The sequence below is a fragment of the Anolis sagrei genome, chromosome 5 (genome assembly GCF_037176765.1).
Source record: "Anolis sagrei isolate rAnoSag1 chromosome 5, rAnoSag1.mat, whole genome shotgun sequence".
Lineage (NCBI taxonomy): Eukaryota > Metazoa > Chordata > Lepidosauria > Squamata > Dactyloidae > Anolis > Anolis sagrei.
Genome location: NC_090025.1, coordinates 34990771 through 35013669, shown reverse-complemented (window position 1 = coordinate 35013669; position 22899 = coordinate 34990771). Strand labels below are relative to the sequence as shown.

Sequence of the window (22899 nt, the reverse complement as noted above, 5' to 3'; positions counted from 1 at the left end):
TAAGCAGGAAGGCTTTCCCCCCTTTTGTTGCAGCAGTATACAAAATATACAAACTTTACAGTTTATACTCACAGCAGCAATTCCCCCCAAACACCATCTAACCCTCATCAAATTTAGTATAACTACAACCTCTATATACTACTCCCATTGCATTAACCACCACACCCTAATTACAGTGGTTTAACTCTTTTACAGGTGGTTAGGCCAGAGATATTAACTCTGTTATCACTTAGAAAATGCCAGGTAATTTCCAAATCCTGATAGCATCCACAGTTCACATTGGGAAACAGCTGGTATGGTGAAAATAGGAAATAGGATAATAATTTGGGTTGTTGCATAGGTTCAAGCCTGGACGCTCTACAGATGACCAATTTGCCATATGTAATAAATCTGGGCCCCTTGGTGGTGCAGTGTGTTAAACTGCTGAGCTGCTGAACTTGTTGACCAAAAGGTCAGTGGCTCAAATCCAGGGAGCAGGCTGAGCTTCCACTGTTAGCCCCATCTTCTGCCAACCTAGCAGTTTGAAAACATGCAAATGTAAGTAGATCAATAGATACCGCTTGTGCGGGAAGGTAACAGTGTCCCATGCAGTCATGCTGGTCACATGACCTTAGAGGTGTCTACAGACAATGCTGGCTCTTTGGCTTAGAAATGGAGATGAGCACCACCCCCAGAGTGGGACATGACTAGACTTAATGTCAAGGGAAAACCTTTACCTTTACTAAGGTGAAGGTTTGTAGGACCACACATTTCTTCCTATAACAAAGCCCTTTTCTCCTTTGTATATTTCAGAATTTTAGACCCATAGTTAAGATAGTGCCATGGATAGTCTTTATCATCAACAACATTTTCATGTGGTTAGACCAAGAATGAAAAAAATTGAACTCCAAGAGAAGTGCACACTATTAAGCAATCAAAACCATCATATCTGTATCATATGCCACTGTTAGAGGATGAAAAACTGGTTCCTGCATATAAAGTTAAACATTCTGACCAAGATCCTACATAAAGTGACATGTCTCCATGACATAACTATTATATTTCTGTCAGTGCCGCCCTCAACCCACATTTTCAATGTAATAGCCCTGCTCCAAGATAGCAGTTTCCATGTTTAGGAAGAGCAGGTAGAGCAGCAGAAATGTCTTGAGATGTTTTCCTATAACTTGATGCATTCCTGGTTCCTTAAGACAACATTATAACAATACATTTGGCTAAAGGAAAATAGTTGGATGTGTCTCTGTTGTTTAAAATAGCAATCTTGAAGAACTGACACTTGCAAAAGATTGGTTGGAGGGGGAATTTTGGTCAGGGTTTTGACTTTTGCCATAACTAAAAAAAGTGGGTTACAGTTGCATAAGTGGGATGCTAGCTATAGTTCAATGTATACTATAATACAGTCGTTTTTAATAGTTCATTTCAAAGTGGGGGTGGGGGCATTGAGCAATATTTTGTAATAGTTACAATAGATTTTAATTGAAGGTGAACCTGGCCCTCTTTTGGAATACATTTTCTGATGCACAAAATATTGTGGGTTTTTTGTTTGTTTGATATTATGCAATTATTCTTTGTCCATAATGATATCCTCTTCACCATATTAATCTGGGATTTCACAGAAATGGAAAAAGCATATTGGAACGCTATCCAAGAGAGAATAGTGGACCCATCTGGCTGGATGATGTGAGTTGTTCAGGAAAGGAATCTGCCCTCCTTCAGTGTTCCAAGAAGGAATGGGGAAAACATGACTGTAGCCACCAAGAGGACATCAGAATAAGTTGCTATCCAGATAATGATAGCCACAGAATTTCACTAGGTAAGTCACTCTTTCTAGACACAAGGTCCCAAAAATCTTAGGATTTGCCACAAGACAGCCTTCTTCTGAAACTGAAGGAGGTATAAAAACAGTCTCGTGAGACAATAGGAAGATGTAGTGTTCAAACACTAACCAAAGCCTAACTTTGGTTAGGCTCTGGGCACATCCAGAGAGCCCCTTTAATGCAGGAGTTCCTGCAATTAAAAGGGGGCTGTCCAGATGACATCCTGGACAAATCCAAATTAAGTCGCCACAAACCAGGAAAACTCTGGTGTGTGGTGATTGAATTTGTTAGTGGGTTTATTCTGTGCCTTCTGGGAAGGCATGGGATAAACCCACTACTTCCAGTGTCTGGACTTTTGAGGGGGCAGTCCAGACAGTAATCCCACGGTTTTCTGGGGTAAATTAGCCCAGAAAACCATGAGGCCATCAACCTCCTCCCCAAAAGCCCCTCAGATCTCTTTTAAAAACAAAAGAACTTACCAGGCCTCCATTAGAGGGCTGCCGGAATTCTCCTGGTGCATAGAAATGATGCGGCAGGAGAAAGAGGGGAGAGAAGGAAAATCACGCCTCCCCCTTTCTCCTGGCATGTCATTTCCACATGCCAGGAGAGCTCCGGCATCCCTCTAATGGAGGCTGGGTAAGTTATTTTGTTTTTTAAAGGACTTCTGGGGAGGAGGTTAGAGTGTCCAGGTGTTCTTATGAAAGTTCTGGGAGAACATCTGGACACCTACCCCAGAAAGCACACACTTCTGGGGTGTATGTGGATAGGGGACCAGGAACATTCGCCTTTTTAAAGTGGGAATGTTCCTGGGATAAAGGGCTGTGTGGAACGCCCTCTGTCATATTTGTGAATATGTGGCAAGTAGCTCTTGATATACTGGCCAAATCAAGGATGTATTGGATATTACTTTTAGTTAAAAGTTGTTTGCTGCCTGTGGAACAGTCAAAACCTGAGACTCCCACTGAGGGCTCTTCCACACAACCCTATAACACAGAATATCATGGCAGAAAATTCCACAATATCTGCTTTGAACTGGGTTGTCTGAGTCTACACTGTCATATATTCCAGTTCAAAACAGATAATGTGGGATTCTATTCAGCTGTGTGGAAGGGGTTTGAGTTTCAATCTCCTTGAGATACTGCTCTCCAAAGATAATAATGGGGATTTGCTATCGCTACATTAAAGCTACAGCCATCTCCCTCCAGAGATCAGGAAGGAACATATGGTCCTCCAGATTTTGTTAGGATCCAGGTACCATCAGTTCCAGTCCATAGCCAGGCATGATGGGAAGTACCGTCCAACATCAACTTGAGCAGGAGTGGTTTGATACTTTGATTCAAATCATAAAAGCAATATGAAGAACGTCTAGTAGTAAGGTAAAGTGGGAATTGGTCCAAAACAGCTAGCGTGAAACATGTCCCCCATTTATTATACTTATTATTCGAATTCGGTAGGGTTTATAGGAATGTGCTGTAGGATTTTATAACTTTGTAAAATCATTATTTTATAAACACATTAAAATGTGACATAACTGGCATTACATTTTATGTAGAGGAAGCATTTATTAGTATTTTAATTTTACTGCTCTGTAATTGGGCTTTTGGGTAAAAATTATAATTTCTCAATAGTAGAAAACCTTAGTATGACACTCTATTGCTAAATGTTTGAGGAAATGTAAGTTTAGTGGGAAATGTATTGATGGTGTTTATGAACTCATAGCGTAATGTTCAACCTTCGGATGTAAAGGCCCTTGGGAGCTGGCAATCTGCCATAGTTCTGAGAGAAGATTAAAGTGTAATTGAGATGCTCCTTGTTTTCCATTCTTATTCACTCAGGAAAAGATTAAAAGTTCAGTTGTAATGCTTTACATAGGAGTGTCCAAGGCATATAGTTCAAACAGGGAGGTTCAACACAAAACCACAGCTTCAAAGCATAAAATTGGAAGATGTCTGATTAGATTAGAGCAATCACAATATACATTCTCCCTTAGATCATTCAGATTGCATGTAACTAGTTGCATGCTTGAATGCCCAACTATGGGTGAGTAGAAACGAAAAGCAAAACAACACCAATTCCCACTATATACAAAGCTAGAATTTCAAGGAGAATCTTTTTCTCTAAGTTTCTGCATGACATAATGTTTTGTGCCAGAACTGAATGGGGTTAAATCTAATATCCCCATCTGCCAGGTGAAGTTGCATTTTCTACCCAAAGATACTTTGACTCGCATCGTATGGATGGCTTACACATGTATGTATTTATAGAATGAAGTACATGGATGTTTTAATCCGTTCATGTGGATGGCTTAGGCATATATGTGTTCATATAAAGAAGTACTTGGATGTTTTAATCAGTTTAAGGTTATGGAAACAGATTTGTGTATGAGGCATATTTGGTTAAGCATTAGATTGTGTTGCGGTTTACTATGAGGCTATGTTGTGCAACTTTTGTGCAAAATTGTGAGCCTCAGTGTAGGCTTTCAGGCTTTGTGTGTGATGCTGTTATGGATAGAATCATAGAGCTGGAAGAGACCTCCTGGTCTATCCAGTCCAACCCCCTGCCAAGAAGCAGGAAAATCACATTCAAAGCACCCGCAACAGATGACCATCCAGCCTCTGTTTAAAAGCTTCCAAAGAAGGAGCCTCCAGCACACTCTGGGGCAGAGAGTTCCACTGCTGAACAGCTCTCACAGTTAGGAAATTCTTCATGTTCAGGTGCAATCTCTTTTCCCGTAATTTGAAGCCATTGTTCCACGTCCTAGTCTCTAAGGCAGCAGAAAACAAGCTTGCTCCCTCCTCCCTGTGACCTCCCCTCATATATTTATACATGACCACCATGTCTCCTCTCAGCCTTCTCTTCTGCAGGCTAAACATGCCCAGCTCTTTAAGCCTCTCCTCGTAGGGCTTATTCTCCAGACCCTTGATTTTATAGTCGTCTCATCTTATGCTCCCTTTCAAAACCCTATTCTCTAAATTTAGTGCCTGCAAATGCCTTAGCTGTTCATGGCAGCTTGCAACCATGAATCCTATTCTGGGGACATCCAATCAACCAACTGATCAATGAAACTGTATTGTTGTGTGGTGAATACCTTTTTCATGAAAGTTATTTCGCACTCTCATAGTCCTGTGACTTCTTCACAGACTGGAATTATAGTTTTCCTACAGGGAAATTCATTTCTCTTTTCCAGTCTAGTATTTAGCCAAAGAAGGTGGATTTTCCTCTGGGAAATAGAAGAAAAATGCTGAATCCTAAAATGCAAATTTATTGAATAGTAATAGGTTGTCCTACATGTCACACAAGTAAATTCCCTATTGAATCTGACTCCCAATTGACAGCTTTCCTTAAACGTAATGAAAATTGGCTAAGGTGCTAGTTCTGGCTATTTTTGGCAAGTAGTTAATAGCTGTAACTTATTCCCAGGGCCTCCTCTCAGACTGATGGATGGTGAAAATAAGAAAGAGGGCCGAGTGGAGATTTTCATCAATGGGCAATGGGGAACAATTTGCGATGATGGATGGTCTGATAAGGATGCAGCTGTGGTGTGTCGACAACTTGGCTACAAGTAAGAAGTTTTTAAATTACTGTTAAATACTTTAAGCATGTGCGCCTGTCCTTTGGTCTGATCGAAAAGTTTAGTGTTTAAGGTGAAATAAAGTTACATTTTATTTTCTTTGTTTTTACACTTATTTAAACTTGTTTTAATTTCACATACAAATAATGTCTTCCTTTTTTTCAACTCTGCATCCATTCCATTTTATATGTATATCTATACCAACAGACCAATCTATACCATACATATAAAATATTACTTTCTTATATTCCTTGCAGCAAGCATATAATTTGGGTTTTCTTGGCAAGGTTCATTTAGGCCTCTTCTACACTGCCATATGATCCAGATCATCAAAGCAGATAATACACATTATCTACCTTGAACTGGATTATATGAGTCTACACCGCCATATAATCCAGTTCAAAGCAGATAATCTGGATTTTATTTAGCAGTGTAGAAGGGGCCTTAGAGGAGGTTTGGCATTATGAAAGAAAGAAATGGATTATCATGGCTGACCAGGGATTTCAACTCTAGTCTCCTGCCATCCTAGCCCAACCCTCTCACATAAGGCTGCCATAATTTACCAAGTTTGAATTAACACAGAGGTCTAGTCCTACTCCTTTTGGTCAACACTTTAATTCAATGGAACATGACAAGATGCTGTTTGTGTAGAAAATCTCCATGTGAGACTCTCCATGGAAAGAAGGACTTCTCAAAAGACTCATCACTTTCCAGATGAGAAAAGCAACGATGCCCAAGCCCAGGGCTAAGCCCTTGTATGTTGATTTGCACCTGGTAAGTAATGTCTGAACATACATCCACTTGCATACATGTTATTTTAAATACATGATAACATTTTAAAACAAATTAAAAGCTGCAAAAAACAGGTGGCAAGAATCTACCACAAATGCTTTCAAATGCATCCAGTTTTTGCTTTTGTCATAGGGCCCTTCCACACAGCCCTTTTCAAGGCAGAAAATCTCACAATATCTGCTTTGAACTAGGTTATCTGACCACACTCAGATAATGTGGGATTTTTTTGCCTTGATATTCTGGGATATAGGGCTGTGTGGAAGGGCCCATACAATATTATGCTAACATTATAATTATGACTCTATTTCATGAGTTTCCAATATGTTTCTGGTCCAAAGTCAAGGTGCTAATGGTGACATTCAGAGCTTTAAATTACTCTGAACCTTGATACTTGAAGGAGTACCTTTTCTTTCCTGTGTACATTGGCTAAGGTGGGCTGGAGTTGAGATCTCCTCTTTTGTGTCCCACTGATGGGGGCAATACAGTGTGAGAAGAAATGGCCCCTGCCCCTTAAGAGGCCTCATTGGTACCAACACTGATGTCAATCATGTGTCAAGAAAAACATGACTTTTTATTCAAGCCTTTGTAATTCAAATAATTTTGTCCAAAACTATAGATGTGCATGGTTTCAAATTGTCTTATATTTTTAACTGGTGTTAAATTGTTTTAAGGATTAATTTTCTAAATTGTTTTAAGGATTAATCTTCTAAACTGTTTGTAGTGATTTTATAGTAACCACCTTGAGATCCTTGTGTACAGAGTAAGATAAAATATTCTAATCACCGATTTGTAAAATAAAACAAAAGTTAATACTAAGAAATACAGCATTTTGAAGAGATCATAAAATAGTTTTCTGGTTGTAATTGTCAAGCAGTTTTAAATTAACGCATCATAAATACAGTTTTGGTATGTGCCAAGTGCATTATGTTAACAGGCACAACATGACAGAGCCATAGTTGAATTTTACACAGTTTGATGCTTTCTGGTAGCTGGACATAAATTGTTGTAATATCTAAGTGCATTTTAATGCAAAAAGATTTTTGTTTCCGTAATGTACATGATAAGTAGAAATGCAAATTCATCAGAAATGTGTAGCTACACAATATTTCAGTATTAAATAAAAAATTACCACCGGCAATGTTACCCCCCACAGAGAATGATACAACTGGTACTTGTGGGGCAGGTAGAACCATATTGCATGAAACTGGAGGTAGGCTCAATGACTGCAAGTCTGAAAAGGCATTAAAAATGTTGAAGACAGTTTACTTTTTCAAGGACTACGAGATAACCAAGTAGCACTCAGACTTGTAATTTCTTTGTGTGGTTTATATTCAGTGTATTTACACAGTTTATGTTAACATAGTTTTGTTTAGATAACAATTTGCAACTTGTATTTTGTTATTGTTATAGATATCTGTGTTTCCTTGATATTAAAAATTGTTCACCAGGAAAATATTTTCTGCTGTTAAGGCTACAATACTCTCCTTGGATGAGGAGAGAGGGAGATTGAGGTTGAGATTGAGACTGAGAGAGAGAGAGAGTGAGAGTAGTAAGACCCATGATTTTAAATGTGTGGATAAGTTCAGAAGTGCTGATCGAACATTTCATCTCTTCTTTTCCATCCTAAACTATCATCCCCTTGAAACTACTGAGTGGAAAACATTACTTATTAGTGCCTATGAAATACAAGGAAAGAAAAAGTGAAATAATTGGAAGTCTGTTAAAATCTTCCTCCTCTTGATGACTTCACCCCTTAATGTTGACCTAAAATTATGTTAATTGTCAGTTATGCAGTGATTTTGTGCAGTTTTTCATCTTACTCCAAGGCAGCTCACACCCCTTTCTTAAATTTAAACCTTTATACCTTTTCGTGGTGAGGGGGCTTGCATGTTCCAATATACTTGTGGGTGTAACCACCAGAATCATGCACTCCCAGGAGGGGCTGCAGGGGAGGTTCCAGACGGAGCACAATCTGAAGACATGAATTCCTCAACGGTGGATCAGGCGGAAGATAAAATGGTACATGTTGTAATGGCTGTGAGCATATAAGAATTGTGCAACATATTGAAAACCCACCATTATTGTGTTAACCATGCCATTGGTTGGAATCCTCACTTTGTGAAGACTGTGTTCATCGGCTGTGCACCAACCTCCACACATTTTTTTTAAAAAAACCTCATGCACAGGCATCTTCCAAGAAAAATAGAACAAAACAGAAGTCCAATGGTGATCAGTGAGTTGTGTTGGGGAAAGCCCCTAGTCACAGAGTGGCACATGGGTGGTGGGTATGTTTTCCACCACCAAGACACTATACTTGGAAGGCCATCATACTCAGACAATGAGGGATCACCTAAGAAAGACTATTACTCTAGTGTTTTGTATTACGTTTATGTCTTAATAACTGTCAGTAATTCTCAAAGATCAATGTTAGTGTCATCACTGCAGGATCTCTCAATTTACATGTGAGCCATTTTGATTTGTGTTCCTTACAGAAGTAATCTGCCTTCTGTTACCTTGCCTTCCCTATACAGCTATATTTTATGCATGTTTCCCCCACTTTTCTCATAAGTCATGCTGTGGTAAGTGACTGTTTCTCATAGAATGGAGGAGAAGAATTATACTACTGTTTCCTCACAATTTGTAGCATATCCCCTTGAAACAGAGAGATTATTTCCTTTTACTGATTTGCATCCACTGTGATCATTGGGGATCACCATGTTTTATCTCAAATTTCTTAATTTCCAATAATGAAGCCTTAGAAGAGGCATTTCATACTCTCCTAAATTTTGCAGATGCCAAGACTCCAAAAGTTATTAACATCAAGATTGCAATAAACAATAAATGTTTCAATTGATCGGTATTCTGTAGAACATGTTTGTATTCTAAGATTGCAGCATTTTGCATCCTCTCCAGTGCCACACAGGCAGCATGTAATATGCAACAGGAATAGGAAAGTATAGAATGTGAGGACATGGGTAAATTCTTCTAGTCATTATAGAAGCTAAGGGATTGGGCTGGATTCCATGTGTGGCTGCTTTGGATTAAGATCATGCATAATTCATCTTTAATGTATTGTAAATGTTGCAGTAACTGCATGTCTCCGTACATATTGAAATGTATAGGCTATGTTACTGGGGATCAGATATGTAGTAGATTGGAAAAATATTAGTTGCATGCACAGCTGCCAAACTTGGGCAGACTTTTAATATGTGGACAAAAATCAGTGGAATAAGCAAACAAAGTAAGTGCTGTGAAAAGCCTATAAGTTAATATTTTAGTATGTGGGGCTGCTTGTTACAGTTGTATATTAAAATTTATAGCAGAAAAATGTATCACAAAGAAAAAGAATATAGTTGCTTTAATGAGAAAAGCAGTTATAAAACAGGACCCTTAGCCAACGAGAATATGAACAAAGCATAGCAAGGATGTGAAAAACATTAACATGCTGAAGAAACAATTTTAGGAAGAAAAATTCATTAAGCTCAACAAGCCCCTTTTGTGCTTTAAATTGTTTTCAATGTGGGATGTAAGACCTGGCTGTAATTTGCTCCTCTGTGGGAGAGAATTCAAAATTGAAGTGTTTTCTTTGCTGCTGTTTTATTCTTTTGGAAGGATGAAATTTTGATTATCTGGGCCCTGAAATAGTATTTGCCTTTTATTTATGACATGGGACCTCTTATTTTGAAGACTGTGTTGTGTAGGTTGCTGAGATATAGGAAATAATGTTGTATGGGAAGTTTCAGTAACAAGTTTAATGTTCAAGCATATCATCAGACCTTCAGAATAGCGGAAATTGTGTTTTTGTGAAGCAAGATCCAAAATGAATATAATTATATTATAGAAAATGCTCCAAAATTTGCCAGATGTTTTGGTCAAGCAACCTGCTATTATTTGGGTTGATAACAACAACAACAATGACTATATTCTTGTACCTCCATCTCTCCAAAGGGACTCGGGGTGGCTTAGTATGGCACAAGGTACCTAAAACAAAACATAAAATAAACACACAGTACAATACAATAAAGTAAAACTATAGCATATAAAACAACAATTTAAAAGTCAGAGCAATGTCCAGTGACCTATGTTGACAACTTCCATGGCCAAACTGTAAACAAGACGAGGGAATGGGATAGTGCAAATTGTAGCTAAGGAACAGGGCATGGGATGAAAGTGAAGTGCTGCATATTTTATTGCAAACCATTGAGGCTAGACATTCTCAAAGGCTTGTCTAAAGATCCGAGTCTTCAACCAAGTCTTAATGACATACACAACAGCTACAAACATTAGACTCATGTATTGCATAGGGTAACCATTCCAGGACCTTTTGTGTAATATGATTTTCATATATACTGTATTTTGAAATTCTATTTTTCTTATGTAAAATGAACAATATTTTGGACTTCCAGCTGAAGTTTACCATAGAACCATCCTGAAAGACCTAGCAATGCCCATAAAATAAGTGGACCTGAATATCAATAAGGGTGCTTCTTTGATTTACTGCTCAAGGGTGAGTTTGCTGACTGTGGCTCTGGACAAGCTATTTAGAATGATATCACATTAACAGTACAAAGTGGAGGTCTCCACTGTGCTATCATCTGGTTTGCTCCTGCAGAATTCTGAGAAATGTAGTTTACGGAAACTAAGGACTTCTTTAGCTGAAAATTCCAAAGGCCCTGCCATTTCCCAGAATTCTGCAGGAGCAAACCAGTGATTGGGAGGTGAAAGCCTAGTGTGATCTCACCCTTAGTGCCTCCACCCCCCCCCCCACACCTTCTGGACCAAATCAATGAAGGTAACCAAGCATCTAGAAGAGGGTACATTTTGGGGCAATTGAGTATAAATATATGTCTCTTGTTGTTGTTCATTCGTTCAGTCGTCTCCGACTCTTCGTGACCTCATGGACCAGCCCATGCCAGAGCTCCCTGTCGGCCGTTACCACCCCCAGCTCCCTCAAGGTCAGTCCAGTCACTTCAAGGATGCCATCCATCCATCTTGCCCTTGGTCGGCCCCTCTTCCTTTTGCCTTCCACTTTCCCCAGCATAATTGTCTTCTCTAGGCTTTCCTGTCTCCTCATGATGTGGCCAAAGTACTTCAACTTTGTCTCTAGTATCTTTCCCTCCAGTGAGCAGTCGGGCTTTATTTCCTGGAGGATGGACTGGTTGGATCTTCTCGCAGTCCAAGGCATTCTCAGAACTTTCCTCCAACACCACAGCTCAAAAGCATCGATCTTCCTTCGCTCAGCCTTCCGTAAGGTCCAACTCTCACATCCGTAGGTTACTACAGGGAATACCATGGCTTTGACTAGGCGGATCTTTGTTGCCAGTCTGATGTCTCTACTCTTTACTATTTTATCGAGATTGGACATTGCTGTCCTCCCAAGAAGTAAGCGTCTTCTGATTTCCTGGCCACAGTCTGCATCTGCAGCAATCTTTGCACCTAGAAATACAAAGTCTGTCACGGCCTCCACGGTTTCTCCCTCTATTTTCCAGTTGTCAATCATTCTTGTTGCCATAATCTTGGTTTTTTTGACGTTTAGCTGCAACCCGGCTTTTGCGCTTTCTTCTTTCACCTTGATTAGAAGGCTCCTCAGCTCCTCCTCGCTTTCGGCCATCAGAGTGGTGTCATCTGCATATCTGAGGTTGTTAATGTTTCTTCCAGCAATTTTCACCCCAGCTGTGCATTCCTCAAGCCCCGCACATCGCATGATGTGTTCTGCATACAAGTTAAAAAGGTTGGGTGAGAGTATGCAGCCTTGCCGAACGCCTTTCCCAATCCTGAACCAGTCTGTTGTTCCGTGGTCAGTTCTGACTGTTGCTACTTGGTCCTTGTACAGATTCCTCAGGAGAGAGACAAGGTGGCTTGGGATGCCCATCCCACTAAGAACTTGCCACAATTTATTATGATCCACACAGTCAAAGGCTTTAGAATAGTCAGTGAAGCAGAAGTAGATGTTTTTCTGAAACTCCCTGCCTTTCTCCATTATCCAGCGGATATTGGCAATCTGGTCTCTCGTTCCTCTGCCTTTTCTAAACCCAGCTTGAACATCTGGCAACTCTCTTGTACTTACATAAGAGACTTATATGTCTCTTGTACTCTGCTTATCAAGTCAACTCCAATACTATTAGATTTGTTGATTTTCGGACTTTGATATAGCACTAACAGTGTGGCATGGGAAAATATCTAATACTGGTGGAGAAACTGTGCTTTGAACTTAATGTGCTTGGATCAAAATTTAGCACTGGTATTAAACTATGCATTCCCTTATGGCAGTGGTTCTCAACCTGCGGATCCCCAGGTGTTTTGGTCTACAACTCCCAGAAATCCCAGCCAGTTGACCTGCTGTTAGGATTTCTGGGAGGTGAAGCCTGAAACATCTGGGGACTCACAGGTTGAGAACCACTGCCTTAAGGGATATTGGGTAATGTCTAACTGTGGAAATGGAAACAACTTCACCTTCAGATGGCAAAGGACTACACAGTGGCTGTGTACACAAGTGGCTTCTGAGCTATCATTGATTTTGTGCCAGGAAGCCAGATTTCATTTAATGATTTGGGTCAGTCAATCCTAGTGAATATCATTGGGTGAATATAGAAAAAGATTTCTTAGTTTTGGATTCCAAAAGAAGATATAATTTTGAAATGATTTGGCATATTGCAGACATTTGGGGGGCTTGGGGGGGAGATACATCTGCCAGGGTTTTGTACATTCCTTATAGTATCTGCAATCATTGTGGTTGTTCAAGGGGAGAAAAATCTTGGAACAAGAAGAGTCATATTGTTTATAGCCAATGTGTTATATCATCCTGGAGTAATTTACCATGTGAAGATAAATGTGTCATAAAATACTGCTATAGCCAATGAAGCTCTGGGATCCTTTGTATTATATATAACAAGAGGTTCTGATGCACCTTAAATATTAACACATTTATGTCTTATGAGGCATTTTTAAAGGAAAAATCACACCAAATGTTGAGGTACTGTGAGGCTTTTGCAGGCGGAGGGAGAGGAGCATGCTTGGTATGGACACATGATAGGAGAAAAGCATGGCCAAAGAGAAATTAAATGAAGCATGATGCTTGCCTTATTATATGAGTAAGGGTAGTTTTTCACAAAACAGTTGTTGAATGATAGCCAGATATGTAAATCTTCACATACTGTGTTTTCAAATAAACAAGGCTTTCTGCACATTGTTCAATAATTTTTCATTGGACAGACTGAGTATACCAAGGAAAGGTATGAGAAAGGTTGCATTATGGGAACAGTTTTTGTGGACCTTATGGCAGCCTATGACACAGTGCAACATAGAAAAAATGCATAATGCAAAAATTAATTGGTGCATAAAGTCTACCATATTACCTGGGACTATGATTTTACAAAAACTATCCAGACCCTCATAGAAAACCACAGCTTATACACGGAGTGTCAAGGCAGGAAAAGTATATGGAGGTGGGAAAATAATTACCTCAAGGCAGCATTCTTGCACAGACTTTGTTTAGGATCTTCATTAACGATCAGCCACAGCCACCACTTACAAAAAAATTAAATATTTTAAAATATTTTTTCAACCCCCCCCCCCCCCCCCAATGGACTTATATATCTCCATCTTAATCTAAAGACACTGTGTTTCATTAATTCAGTAATATCCTGTTTTTCTCTAAAGAGAAGCTTCAGTTTAGTGGTGCCCTGAGAGTGACATGTTTTTTTTTACCTGAACAAATCTTTTATATGGACATCTTGCCTCCTAAATCAGTAAAGATGATTCCTGTTCTTAGTTACATACAGCGCTAAACGAGATAACACTATTATTTGTATAAATTAAGAAACTGAAACAAAGCCGTTACTTACTTAATAAAGAACAAGATTTCCTTCTCCAATATTAACTACTCCCCCCAAAAAACGATTGCCTAGTAATTTGCAAAAATCAGCAAGCTAAAGCAAAGCCTGCCATTTCCAGCCTCGCAAACATTAAGTGGGACATCTGTATTCCACATTTTGATGCAGAAATTGGCAATTATCCATTGAACTGTATGTTTTACCCACTTCGAGAATTTGGACATCCTAAGAGGACACTACACTTGCAGACTGGCTTCCTGTATAATAAATGCTTTATACTATGGCTTATAGCCAATCCAATATTGGCAAAGACAGCAAAAGCATTTTAAAATCCTCTAGTTCCCCAAACTCAAATTGCTATGATCCCTGGCTGAGAGTTAAGCAATGAGAATGTAGTAATTGAATAATATTATCCATCCTGGGGTAATTCGTTTTGTCTGAGGGGATTGGAAAACATCATTGCCTGATAATGTTAGCAAATGATACCAGCTTGTGTTGATAAGACAGGTTGAAACTTTAAAAATATTAACAAATGCACAATAAATTTATTTTATAATTGCTTCTAGGGAAATTTGTATTCTCCTAGTAAATAAATCAAACTAATATGTCTCTATGATGATGCCACACACTTTTCTTTTACAACTACAGTAGAGTCTCTCTTATCCAACCTTTGCTCATCCAATGTTCTGTATTATCCAGTGCAGTCTGCCTCTCGCCCGGATCCACAGCTGTTTCAATCCATTGTGATGTTTTGGTGTTAAATTCATAAATACAGTAATTACTACATAATGTTACTGTATATTGAACTGCTTTTTCTGTTAACTGGCTGTAAAACATGACGTTTTGGTGCTTAATTTGTAAAATCATAATGTAATTTGATGTTTAATATGTTTTCAGATGGCATTTAAGGGCAAACACTGACAAAAGTTTCTCTTTTAATTCCTACATATAGAAAAAAGTAATTATCAAGGAAAATTGTTGCCATCTTTCTTTCTGACAGGCTTTTTGCATGTAGCTGGCTATTTTTACACAAAAGATAATTTAATCATATGAATTAAACCTGCCATGGCATACAAATATAAGATTACCCCCTAATTTGCTTTGATAACATTTCAAAATTATGAAGGGGTATTTGAAGATCTATATGTTCCTTATGATTTTAATGATTCTGAATCATGTATTTTCTTATCATCAATATGATTTATTAGAGAGTGACATATTTGTAGGTTGTGTTTTCTGGGGGAAAGGAAAAAGGATAATAATCTCTCCCTGTCTGAACCAGTTTAGCTTTCTGGACGAGTCACGCTATGATATAAATTATTTTTAACTTGCACAGATGCTGATTTTATGGAAGGATTATGGAGAAAAATACAGCTTGCAGATCCCAGTATACATTATTATGCAAGGCTATGTGATGCTGATAAGATAGACAATAAATAAATAAATAAATAAATAGTGTGGTACCGTGAATTGTTTCTTTTTGTATGCTGACAGTGTGCTGCTCATGTAGACAATTTTCTACAAACAGTGTGTCACAGGAACAATTGCTGTTATTCAACTTCATTGATCACAAAAATAGTTCCCTTCTGGCCTAGACAGCTTTGGATTCTAGAGTAATGCCTATTACCAATCTGTCCCCTACAAGATGCATCTGTATTCACTTTGGGGCAGCATATATGCAATCTCCTCATTACCTCTACTATGCCACTGCAGTATGCAGGTAAATTTCATGACACAACTAAACCCAACGTGCCTTTTGGACTTAATTATCTCTCCTCTTTCCACAAGATAGTGATCAGGTGTGAGGGAGGCACACAGTAGATTGCTCCTGTTCACTTCCACCACTTAACACTTGATTGCCTCTTTATCTTATAATGTGCTGTTAGAAAGCACAAGTTTGAGTTGTATACAACTTTGTGCGTCTATTCATTTTGAACAAAAGGAGAAGGGAAACTGTTTTCACAAAGGCATATTCTAGATTTACTTGGGTTCTTACATGTGGTGTTGGTGGGACAGAGCTTAGGGATGGTAGTCATCAACCTGCTCAAGCATCTGCCATCTCCTCTGCCTGTTCAGCAAGTATCATATAGGTTCTGGCTTGCCGCTTGGCCAAATAAGAGCCAAAGCACCAAGCTTGGGGACTTCCTAGACAGACCAGATGCTACACAATCCATTCTCCATGGTTCAGTTTATATAACTGCTTTATGTGTGAGTAGCCACACTCAGTTGGCTATGGCTTTTCCTCTCCTTCCTTGAATACTTTGTTACAAGGTATCTGTTACATTTGCTGTCATTTACATGGACTCATTTGCATGAGTCCATGCATTTTCTTTATTGCTTCTGCTCAACAATTCATGTTAATATTTTTAAAGTGTTTTTGCACTGGCTTGGATTGTTCTGGAGGGATCAGCTTGTGTTCCCATCTGTCCTCTCTGGGGTCCTCTTAAAAAGCTTGCTAATGAAACAAGTCAAGTGCAAATCCAGTGTAGGGACTGTTCAACTTGCTTTACTCCCATGTGTCATTGAGACACACACAGTGTCTTACAACCATTTTGACATTTCAGTTTCACAGCAGGTAGGCTCAGGAGAGAAGATTCACCAGACGGCAAGTGAGTCTTACAGTATCTAGATCTGCAGCTTACTATGCCAAGGCCATAATTAAGCTGTGGCCATGTTTTGCATCAAGAATGTACTTGTTAATATGCAATGCTTCCACTCCTGCTTTCTCTAACTACTGGGCCTCCATTTACCTCTTCCTGGGGCAGTCTGTAACTTCTCATACAATGTAAGGGGGTTTCTCTATGCTTTGGAGAATGTTGACTTGCAGATAGCAGCAGAAAGAAATGGGAAGCAGTGAAAAATGTATTGTCTACCTTTGCATTTATTTGGCTGAATCAAAGTGCCTTCCAAGAGAGGTATAACAGAATTAGATCCAAACCATTGCTTTTCAGGTGGAATTTGGGGAATTAGTCTTGAGATCTATATTTTAAACAGACTTGAAAAAACAGGAGGAAATAGTGCAAACAAAACTACAACACATAAGCAATAATAAATAAATACTGCAATGCTACATTATTTTACATATATTATATTCTGAAGTAACCAAATATCTTCGTTGAATAGATTGCATACTCACAGTCACATTATATAATATTTAAATCTATTATCTCCCCATCTTGACTGCTGAATCAAAAAAATTGTTAGATAAATGTTGGTAGCAATTCTATACTCAAGGTAATACATTTTATATATTCTTTGAATAATTAGTAATATATTTACTGCTGTATAAGAAAGATATATTAAAATTAGCTCTTATGTTTAACTTCCCACTTTTTTTGTTTTTAATGATGTCTTTATTAAAGGATGACTTTTAATGTTGTTTCTAGAGGTCCATCACGAGCAAGGACTATGGCATACTTTGGAGAAGGGAAAGGCCCCATACATGTGGACAATGTGAAATGTACGGGAAGTGAGAGATCCTTAGCTGATTGCATTAAGCAGGATATTGGCAGACACAATTGCCGACACAGTGAAGATGCTGGAGTGATCTGTGACTATCTTAGCAAGAAGGCACCTGGCAACAGTAATAAAGGTGAAGTTGGCATAAAACAGAATATGTGTAAGTTTGGTGGAAAGAGGGGGAAATATAATGAAAGATGTCTATATTACAGAGAAAGTCTTATCTTTCATTTATTTTTGCAAAAAGTAGTGGTAGGCCTGCACTAGTGATTATACAAAAACAACAGAACCCTGTTCTCCTTATGGAAGACTTAATCTTCTATTATCCTGTTCCTTCTTAGACTCTCTTGCTTCAGTGTGTGGTTTGAGATTATTGCATCGTCGCCAGAAACGGATCATTGGAGGAAAAAATTCTTTACGGTAAATGCGCATAGAGAAAATCTGTTGCCTTTGATTCAAACTTTGGCCTCACCATGTGATTGGATGACACTTCAAATGTAACAAATGAGCATGTTAGACATTTGATTTTCCATGCTGACACGTGAATTCAAATGTATTTACCTGTTTTAAGACACTACATGGTTTTAGGTAGGTTATTAATATCTCTGAACCTGTTCTCCAAATAGTATTTCTGTGACGAGAATAGGAAGACAGTCTGTGTATGTCATAAAATGCAAAGGTTTTTGTTTTGTTTTACATGATCCCTGGCACAGGATTTGTCAAGCAGTAATAATTTAATAACTCTTATAAAAGTGAAATCTAGACAGTCTTTGTACTCCCTGTTCAGTGTGCTCTGTGTAGGAGAAAGTGAACGGAGGTTACCCATCTTTATTATGTTAATAGTGCCACTTCCTACCAAATTGTTACCATGCACATACACGACTCCCTTTTGGCTTATCTAAGATTTGACTGAAAGTACTGTATGGAGGTTTTTGAAACAAACCTCTAGTTTTCTGTATCCTGAAATAGGATGAGTTTCTTTGGCACTGTGCTTTTCAGTATTTGCATGAAGCCACTGGGAAAGGGGTTATTTGGAGTCAGGTCATATTTACATGTTTGTTGTAGCCACTTCAGCTTGTCTTTCTCAGCTGTCATCATGGAGGCATTAAAAATCCTGGGCTGCTCTCTGGATATAGTGGATGATTGGGTATAGTGAAAAAATTACAGCTAGGTTTAGACATGACATGATAAGGACTGTGATTACAAGCTGTTATAAATGGGATTGTACTCCCTCTGAAAGACCAGGCTTAGAAGTTTGTTTGGACCTAGCAAAGCAAGAGGGTTGGAGAAACCAAGAGTGTCTTTGTCTATCTTCATGTTTAACAGTAATGACACACATTCCTAGCGAAGGAAGATTTGGTTGCAGTGATAATTACCTATCAGTTAGACTACTCTAATGAATTTAGAGCTGCATTTGAAATGTATTTGGGAGGTTGATTTTCTGCAAAATCCAGTGGCCAGACTGTTGTCTTGAACCAACTGCAATGGCTTCCAGTAATTCAAGGAGTTGGTTTTGACCTATAAAGGCTGAATCTGCTTAGGGCCAGACTATTTGAAACCACCTCCTACTATTGTAGAAGCTTGAATGGAAGTTGGAGCTTCAGCAGGGATCCTAATGTATCTCATCACCTTGAGAAGCTTATTTGATGACTACACAAGATAGGGCTTTCTCTGTAGCACCACTTGTTGCATCAAGGGAGGATGGGTCTGTCAGTATTGATTTCCTGGTGATAAGCCAAACTATATGAATGGTGTGGTCTTTGTTTTTTCAAACCAGACTGGAATGGATTTGAAAAGAATTTTAATATCATTTCAGAAACACTGGTAGGCTGAATAAGGAGTTAGCAAAAACTTTTAGTAACTCATAAATAAGGTGGATTGTTTCTGTTTTCTTTCTAGAGGGGGATGGCCCTGGCAGGTTGCTCTGCGCCTGAAATCATCCCATGGTGATGGAAGATTGCTGTGTGGTGCCACTCTTATCAGCAGCTGCTGGGTCCTCACTGCATCACACTGTTTTAAGAGGTACTGTTGTATGACAAATTGAAAAGTGCTGCTGTGAGGCAATGAAGTACCCAGGTTCAGAGCAGAAGTGTTTTAGTACAATTCTGAGTTAATTCTCTGCCAGCTCACTGTCCTGGATTCACCAGTGGCTATACGGGTTGGGATGCTACATTAGTATAGAAAAAGACAACAGAGAACCTTAAAAACAAACAAAAATTATTTGGCATATTTTTGTATAGACTGCACTAGCTTCATCAATTGCATGGAATGGTGCCTCAGATTAGTATATTATTGTAGAAAATGAAACAATTAACCAATACATTGGCTTATAGATGAGCAAAGTATGGTTTATTATTTTACATTAGTTTTAAAAAGAAATCAGCACAAGGAAGTCTAGTGGAATTCTTCTGGTTGTTTGTTTTTTTTTTTTTTGTCAGTTAATATTTTATTAAGGGATAGAATAGGGGTACACAAACAGAGTATTTTAAAATTTGATTAATTAAAATTAAATAAGATGCATAGTGAGTATACAGTGAAAATTAGGAGGCTACCACTACCCAGATGGAGAAGGAGATAGAAAAGAGAGAAGTGGACAGAAAGGACAGAAAGGGAAAGAAAGAAGAAAAGGAAGAGGAAAGGAGAAAAGGGAAAAGAAAGAGAGAGAAAGAAAAAAAGGGTGGTGGTTTTTAAACAACCAAGCCCACAGGATTTATTAATACACATTAGCATATATTGTACGGTAGTGATTTTTATATCACTATATATGCTTTATCTAGAGTAGAGATGGGGAAATGGTGATTTGTGGGACACAGGTGGTTCTACAGAAGCTTGTTTTGCCTCAGATCCTCCTCAATTTTTTTTCAAGTTTTCATTTTTTTCTGGCTAGTAATGGCCAAAAGAAACGCAAAAATAGCACCAAATGTATTTCTCATCCACACAGTCCTCCCTCAACAATTAAACACACAATTCTCAATAAACAAACAACTGAAAAACAGCTGAAACTAAACCTATGATATCAGTTCTGGTGATGACAAATTACCCCTTTTCTCTTTTGCAGTTGCCCAGTATATACAGGAAGTACGTGGTCACGGAGAAACCTTAGATAATTATTTGCCTCCTGAGTCTACTTTCTGCATCTTTCCTTAGCTAGTGGACTTTTGAGTTTCCTGAGGCCTACCCTACCTAATTGTAATATGCAAATCATACCTTCCACATGCAAAACCTTGGCGTATATTCAAGTATTATGAAACATTAACTCATAATCTATTCAATTTAATTCAGTTCTGTTCAGTTTAATTTTGCTAAAAGATCTGTTCAGTTAACAACAGTACACTGGCCCCAATTATATTATTCCATCTTAATTGGCTGGTGGAATTGGCTGATAATGTATTTAAGTATAGTTTTAAGTTCACATACTACCTGATGTAGAAAACAGGAATATTTTCTACTTGCTTAATTACCCCTACACTAAACAAATATTAATTTAGATAATTAAAATGTATTTAGAATAGTTTCAGATACATTTACTTTCATTAAAAAGAAGATGCTTAAGAAGTATGTGTTACATTAAATATTTTTATTTTTGCAGCCACATTAACATTTCTGATTTAAATAAACTTAAATGCTCTCAGCTCTGTTCTGGATTGTAGCTATTGCTTGTTTCCTGAGGACAATACCCATTAGTACCAGCATTTTCCAGCATATCATAGTATATACTCAGTGTACCGTGATGGTTAGTGTGCTGGACATGACTATGTAGACTATATCATGATTCCTTGTTCGGCCCACTGGGTGACTGTAGTCAAGTCACACACCTCAGTCCCAGAAAACCAAGTGAGAGGTTTTCCTCAAGGTCATGACAGGATGGAAAAGACTTGAAGGCACACAACCAACAACAATATACCCCTTGGGGGGTGATGGGACAATTGGACAGCTCCATGTTTAGTTGAATAGGACTTGGATTTTAAACTTTATATGATCTACTAAACATGCAAATAAACAGAATCACAGAACCGAGAGGCTTTTCAAGATTATATCTAAATTGGATTTGAACAAGAAAGGAAGTTGTTGCAGATGTCAGCATCAACTTCTAGATAAACAGAACTGAGTCTAGGGAAAGAAAGTGGACAGGGCTCAGAAACAGAAAAGAGAAATAAACATATCACATTCTATGATATGGAAACTGCTGCAGTGAAACCTCCTGCAGAACATGATGAGGCATCTCATGTATTTATTTGACTGGTCTATCAGTGACCTCTTTCTGACTTTGTTTTCAAGTAGTGCTGAAAAGTTCAGGTTAGTGAGAACAAGGAAGTCCCATTAATGATTAAGAGTAGCCTAAATACTGTAAATACCCCAGTTAAATACACCCAGCCTGGTTAGTACTTTTATTGGAGACCATCAATTAATACCCGATACTGTAGGCTATATTTCAGAGGAAGGAACTGGTAAAACCACCTCTGGGTATTTCTTGCCTAAGTTAACCCTATGAAATTCATGGGATCACTAGAAGCTGAAGGCAATTTGAAGACACACACACACACAGAGGAGACAATCCTGATGCATGATAAATCTAAGTAAACAACTAATATTTTTGAAACTTTTAACACAGAGAGTGACAGTTCTTTCATAGGATGGACTAGGGACCAAGAGTTATTAAAAGCAACGAGATCTGCAACTTAAATATTCATAGCAAAAATACTTGTAATATCAAGATTTGCATATCAGACAGTGGAATAACAACAGCAACAACTGTACATCTCTTCTGAAAACTTCCTTTATTGATAGAGCTAGATGCAACATCATTTTAGAATCCCGTGCAGAGTTTAGCCAGAAATTTGTATATCATTGTAGAATTTGAAATTGGACAATATGTTTAGCTGCAGAACATGTTTTATCACACATCTATCTGCATGTATGCATTTGCAAAGTGGTGCTTATATTTAAGATGTGTGGAAAAGAACATGTTGTATTTCACTTTGGAAAAGCATTTTCTGGGTTCTAAAAATAGAGATTTGTAAGAGTTTATTTTTATTTACATATTCTCACCTTCATTGATGAAAACAACAAAAATTGGCTGAGGGATCTGTCACATCACCCAAATTACTAAACTTGTATCATATCAAGCTCTGAAGGGATGACACTGCGGAAGAAATATTTGGCTGGGAATCTAATCCGTTCCTGTGTCAGAATCCTTTATACATTCCAGGCATTACATCTGCTCTGGAAATAGTCTGCCTCGGAGTAAATGGAGAACATAAAATGCCCTACAGCCTTTACTGTTCAGTTTCCTTGACCAAGCCATTTCAATTTCACTGCAAAATAAAAATGGTGCCATTTCTTTTTTCCTTGTTTTAAATGCTTGAGACTTTTTCATATGTACCATAAAGAGACAGCACCTTAGTTTTGCTACATCATGGGAAAGGAAATA

General features: G+C 38.3%; 1 protein-coding gene across 1 annotated transcript in view; it reads left to right on the top strand.

The window, feature by feature from the left end:
• Window positions 1–22899, top strand: part of PRSS12 (serine protease 12) — a 61319-nt gene that overhangs the window by 30911 nt on the left and 7509 nt on the right. Inside the window, exons 7-11 of the mRNA XM_060779021.2 lie at window positions 1614–1810; window positions 5235–5376; window positions 17396–17601; window positions 17810–17888; window positions 19368–19490. Of these exons, the coding sequence (XP_060635004.2) occupies window positions 1614–1810; window positions 5235–5376; window positions 17396–17601; window positions 17810–17888; window positions 19368–19490 (747 nt within the window). The remainder of the gene's footprint in view (window positions 1–1613; window positions 1811–5234; window positions 5377–17395; window positions 17602–17809; window positions 17889–19367; window positions 19491–22899) is intronic.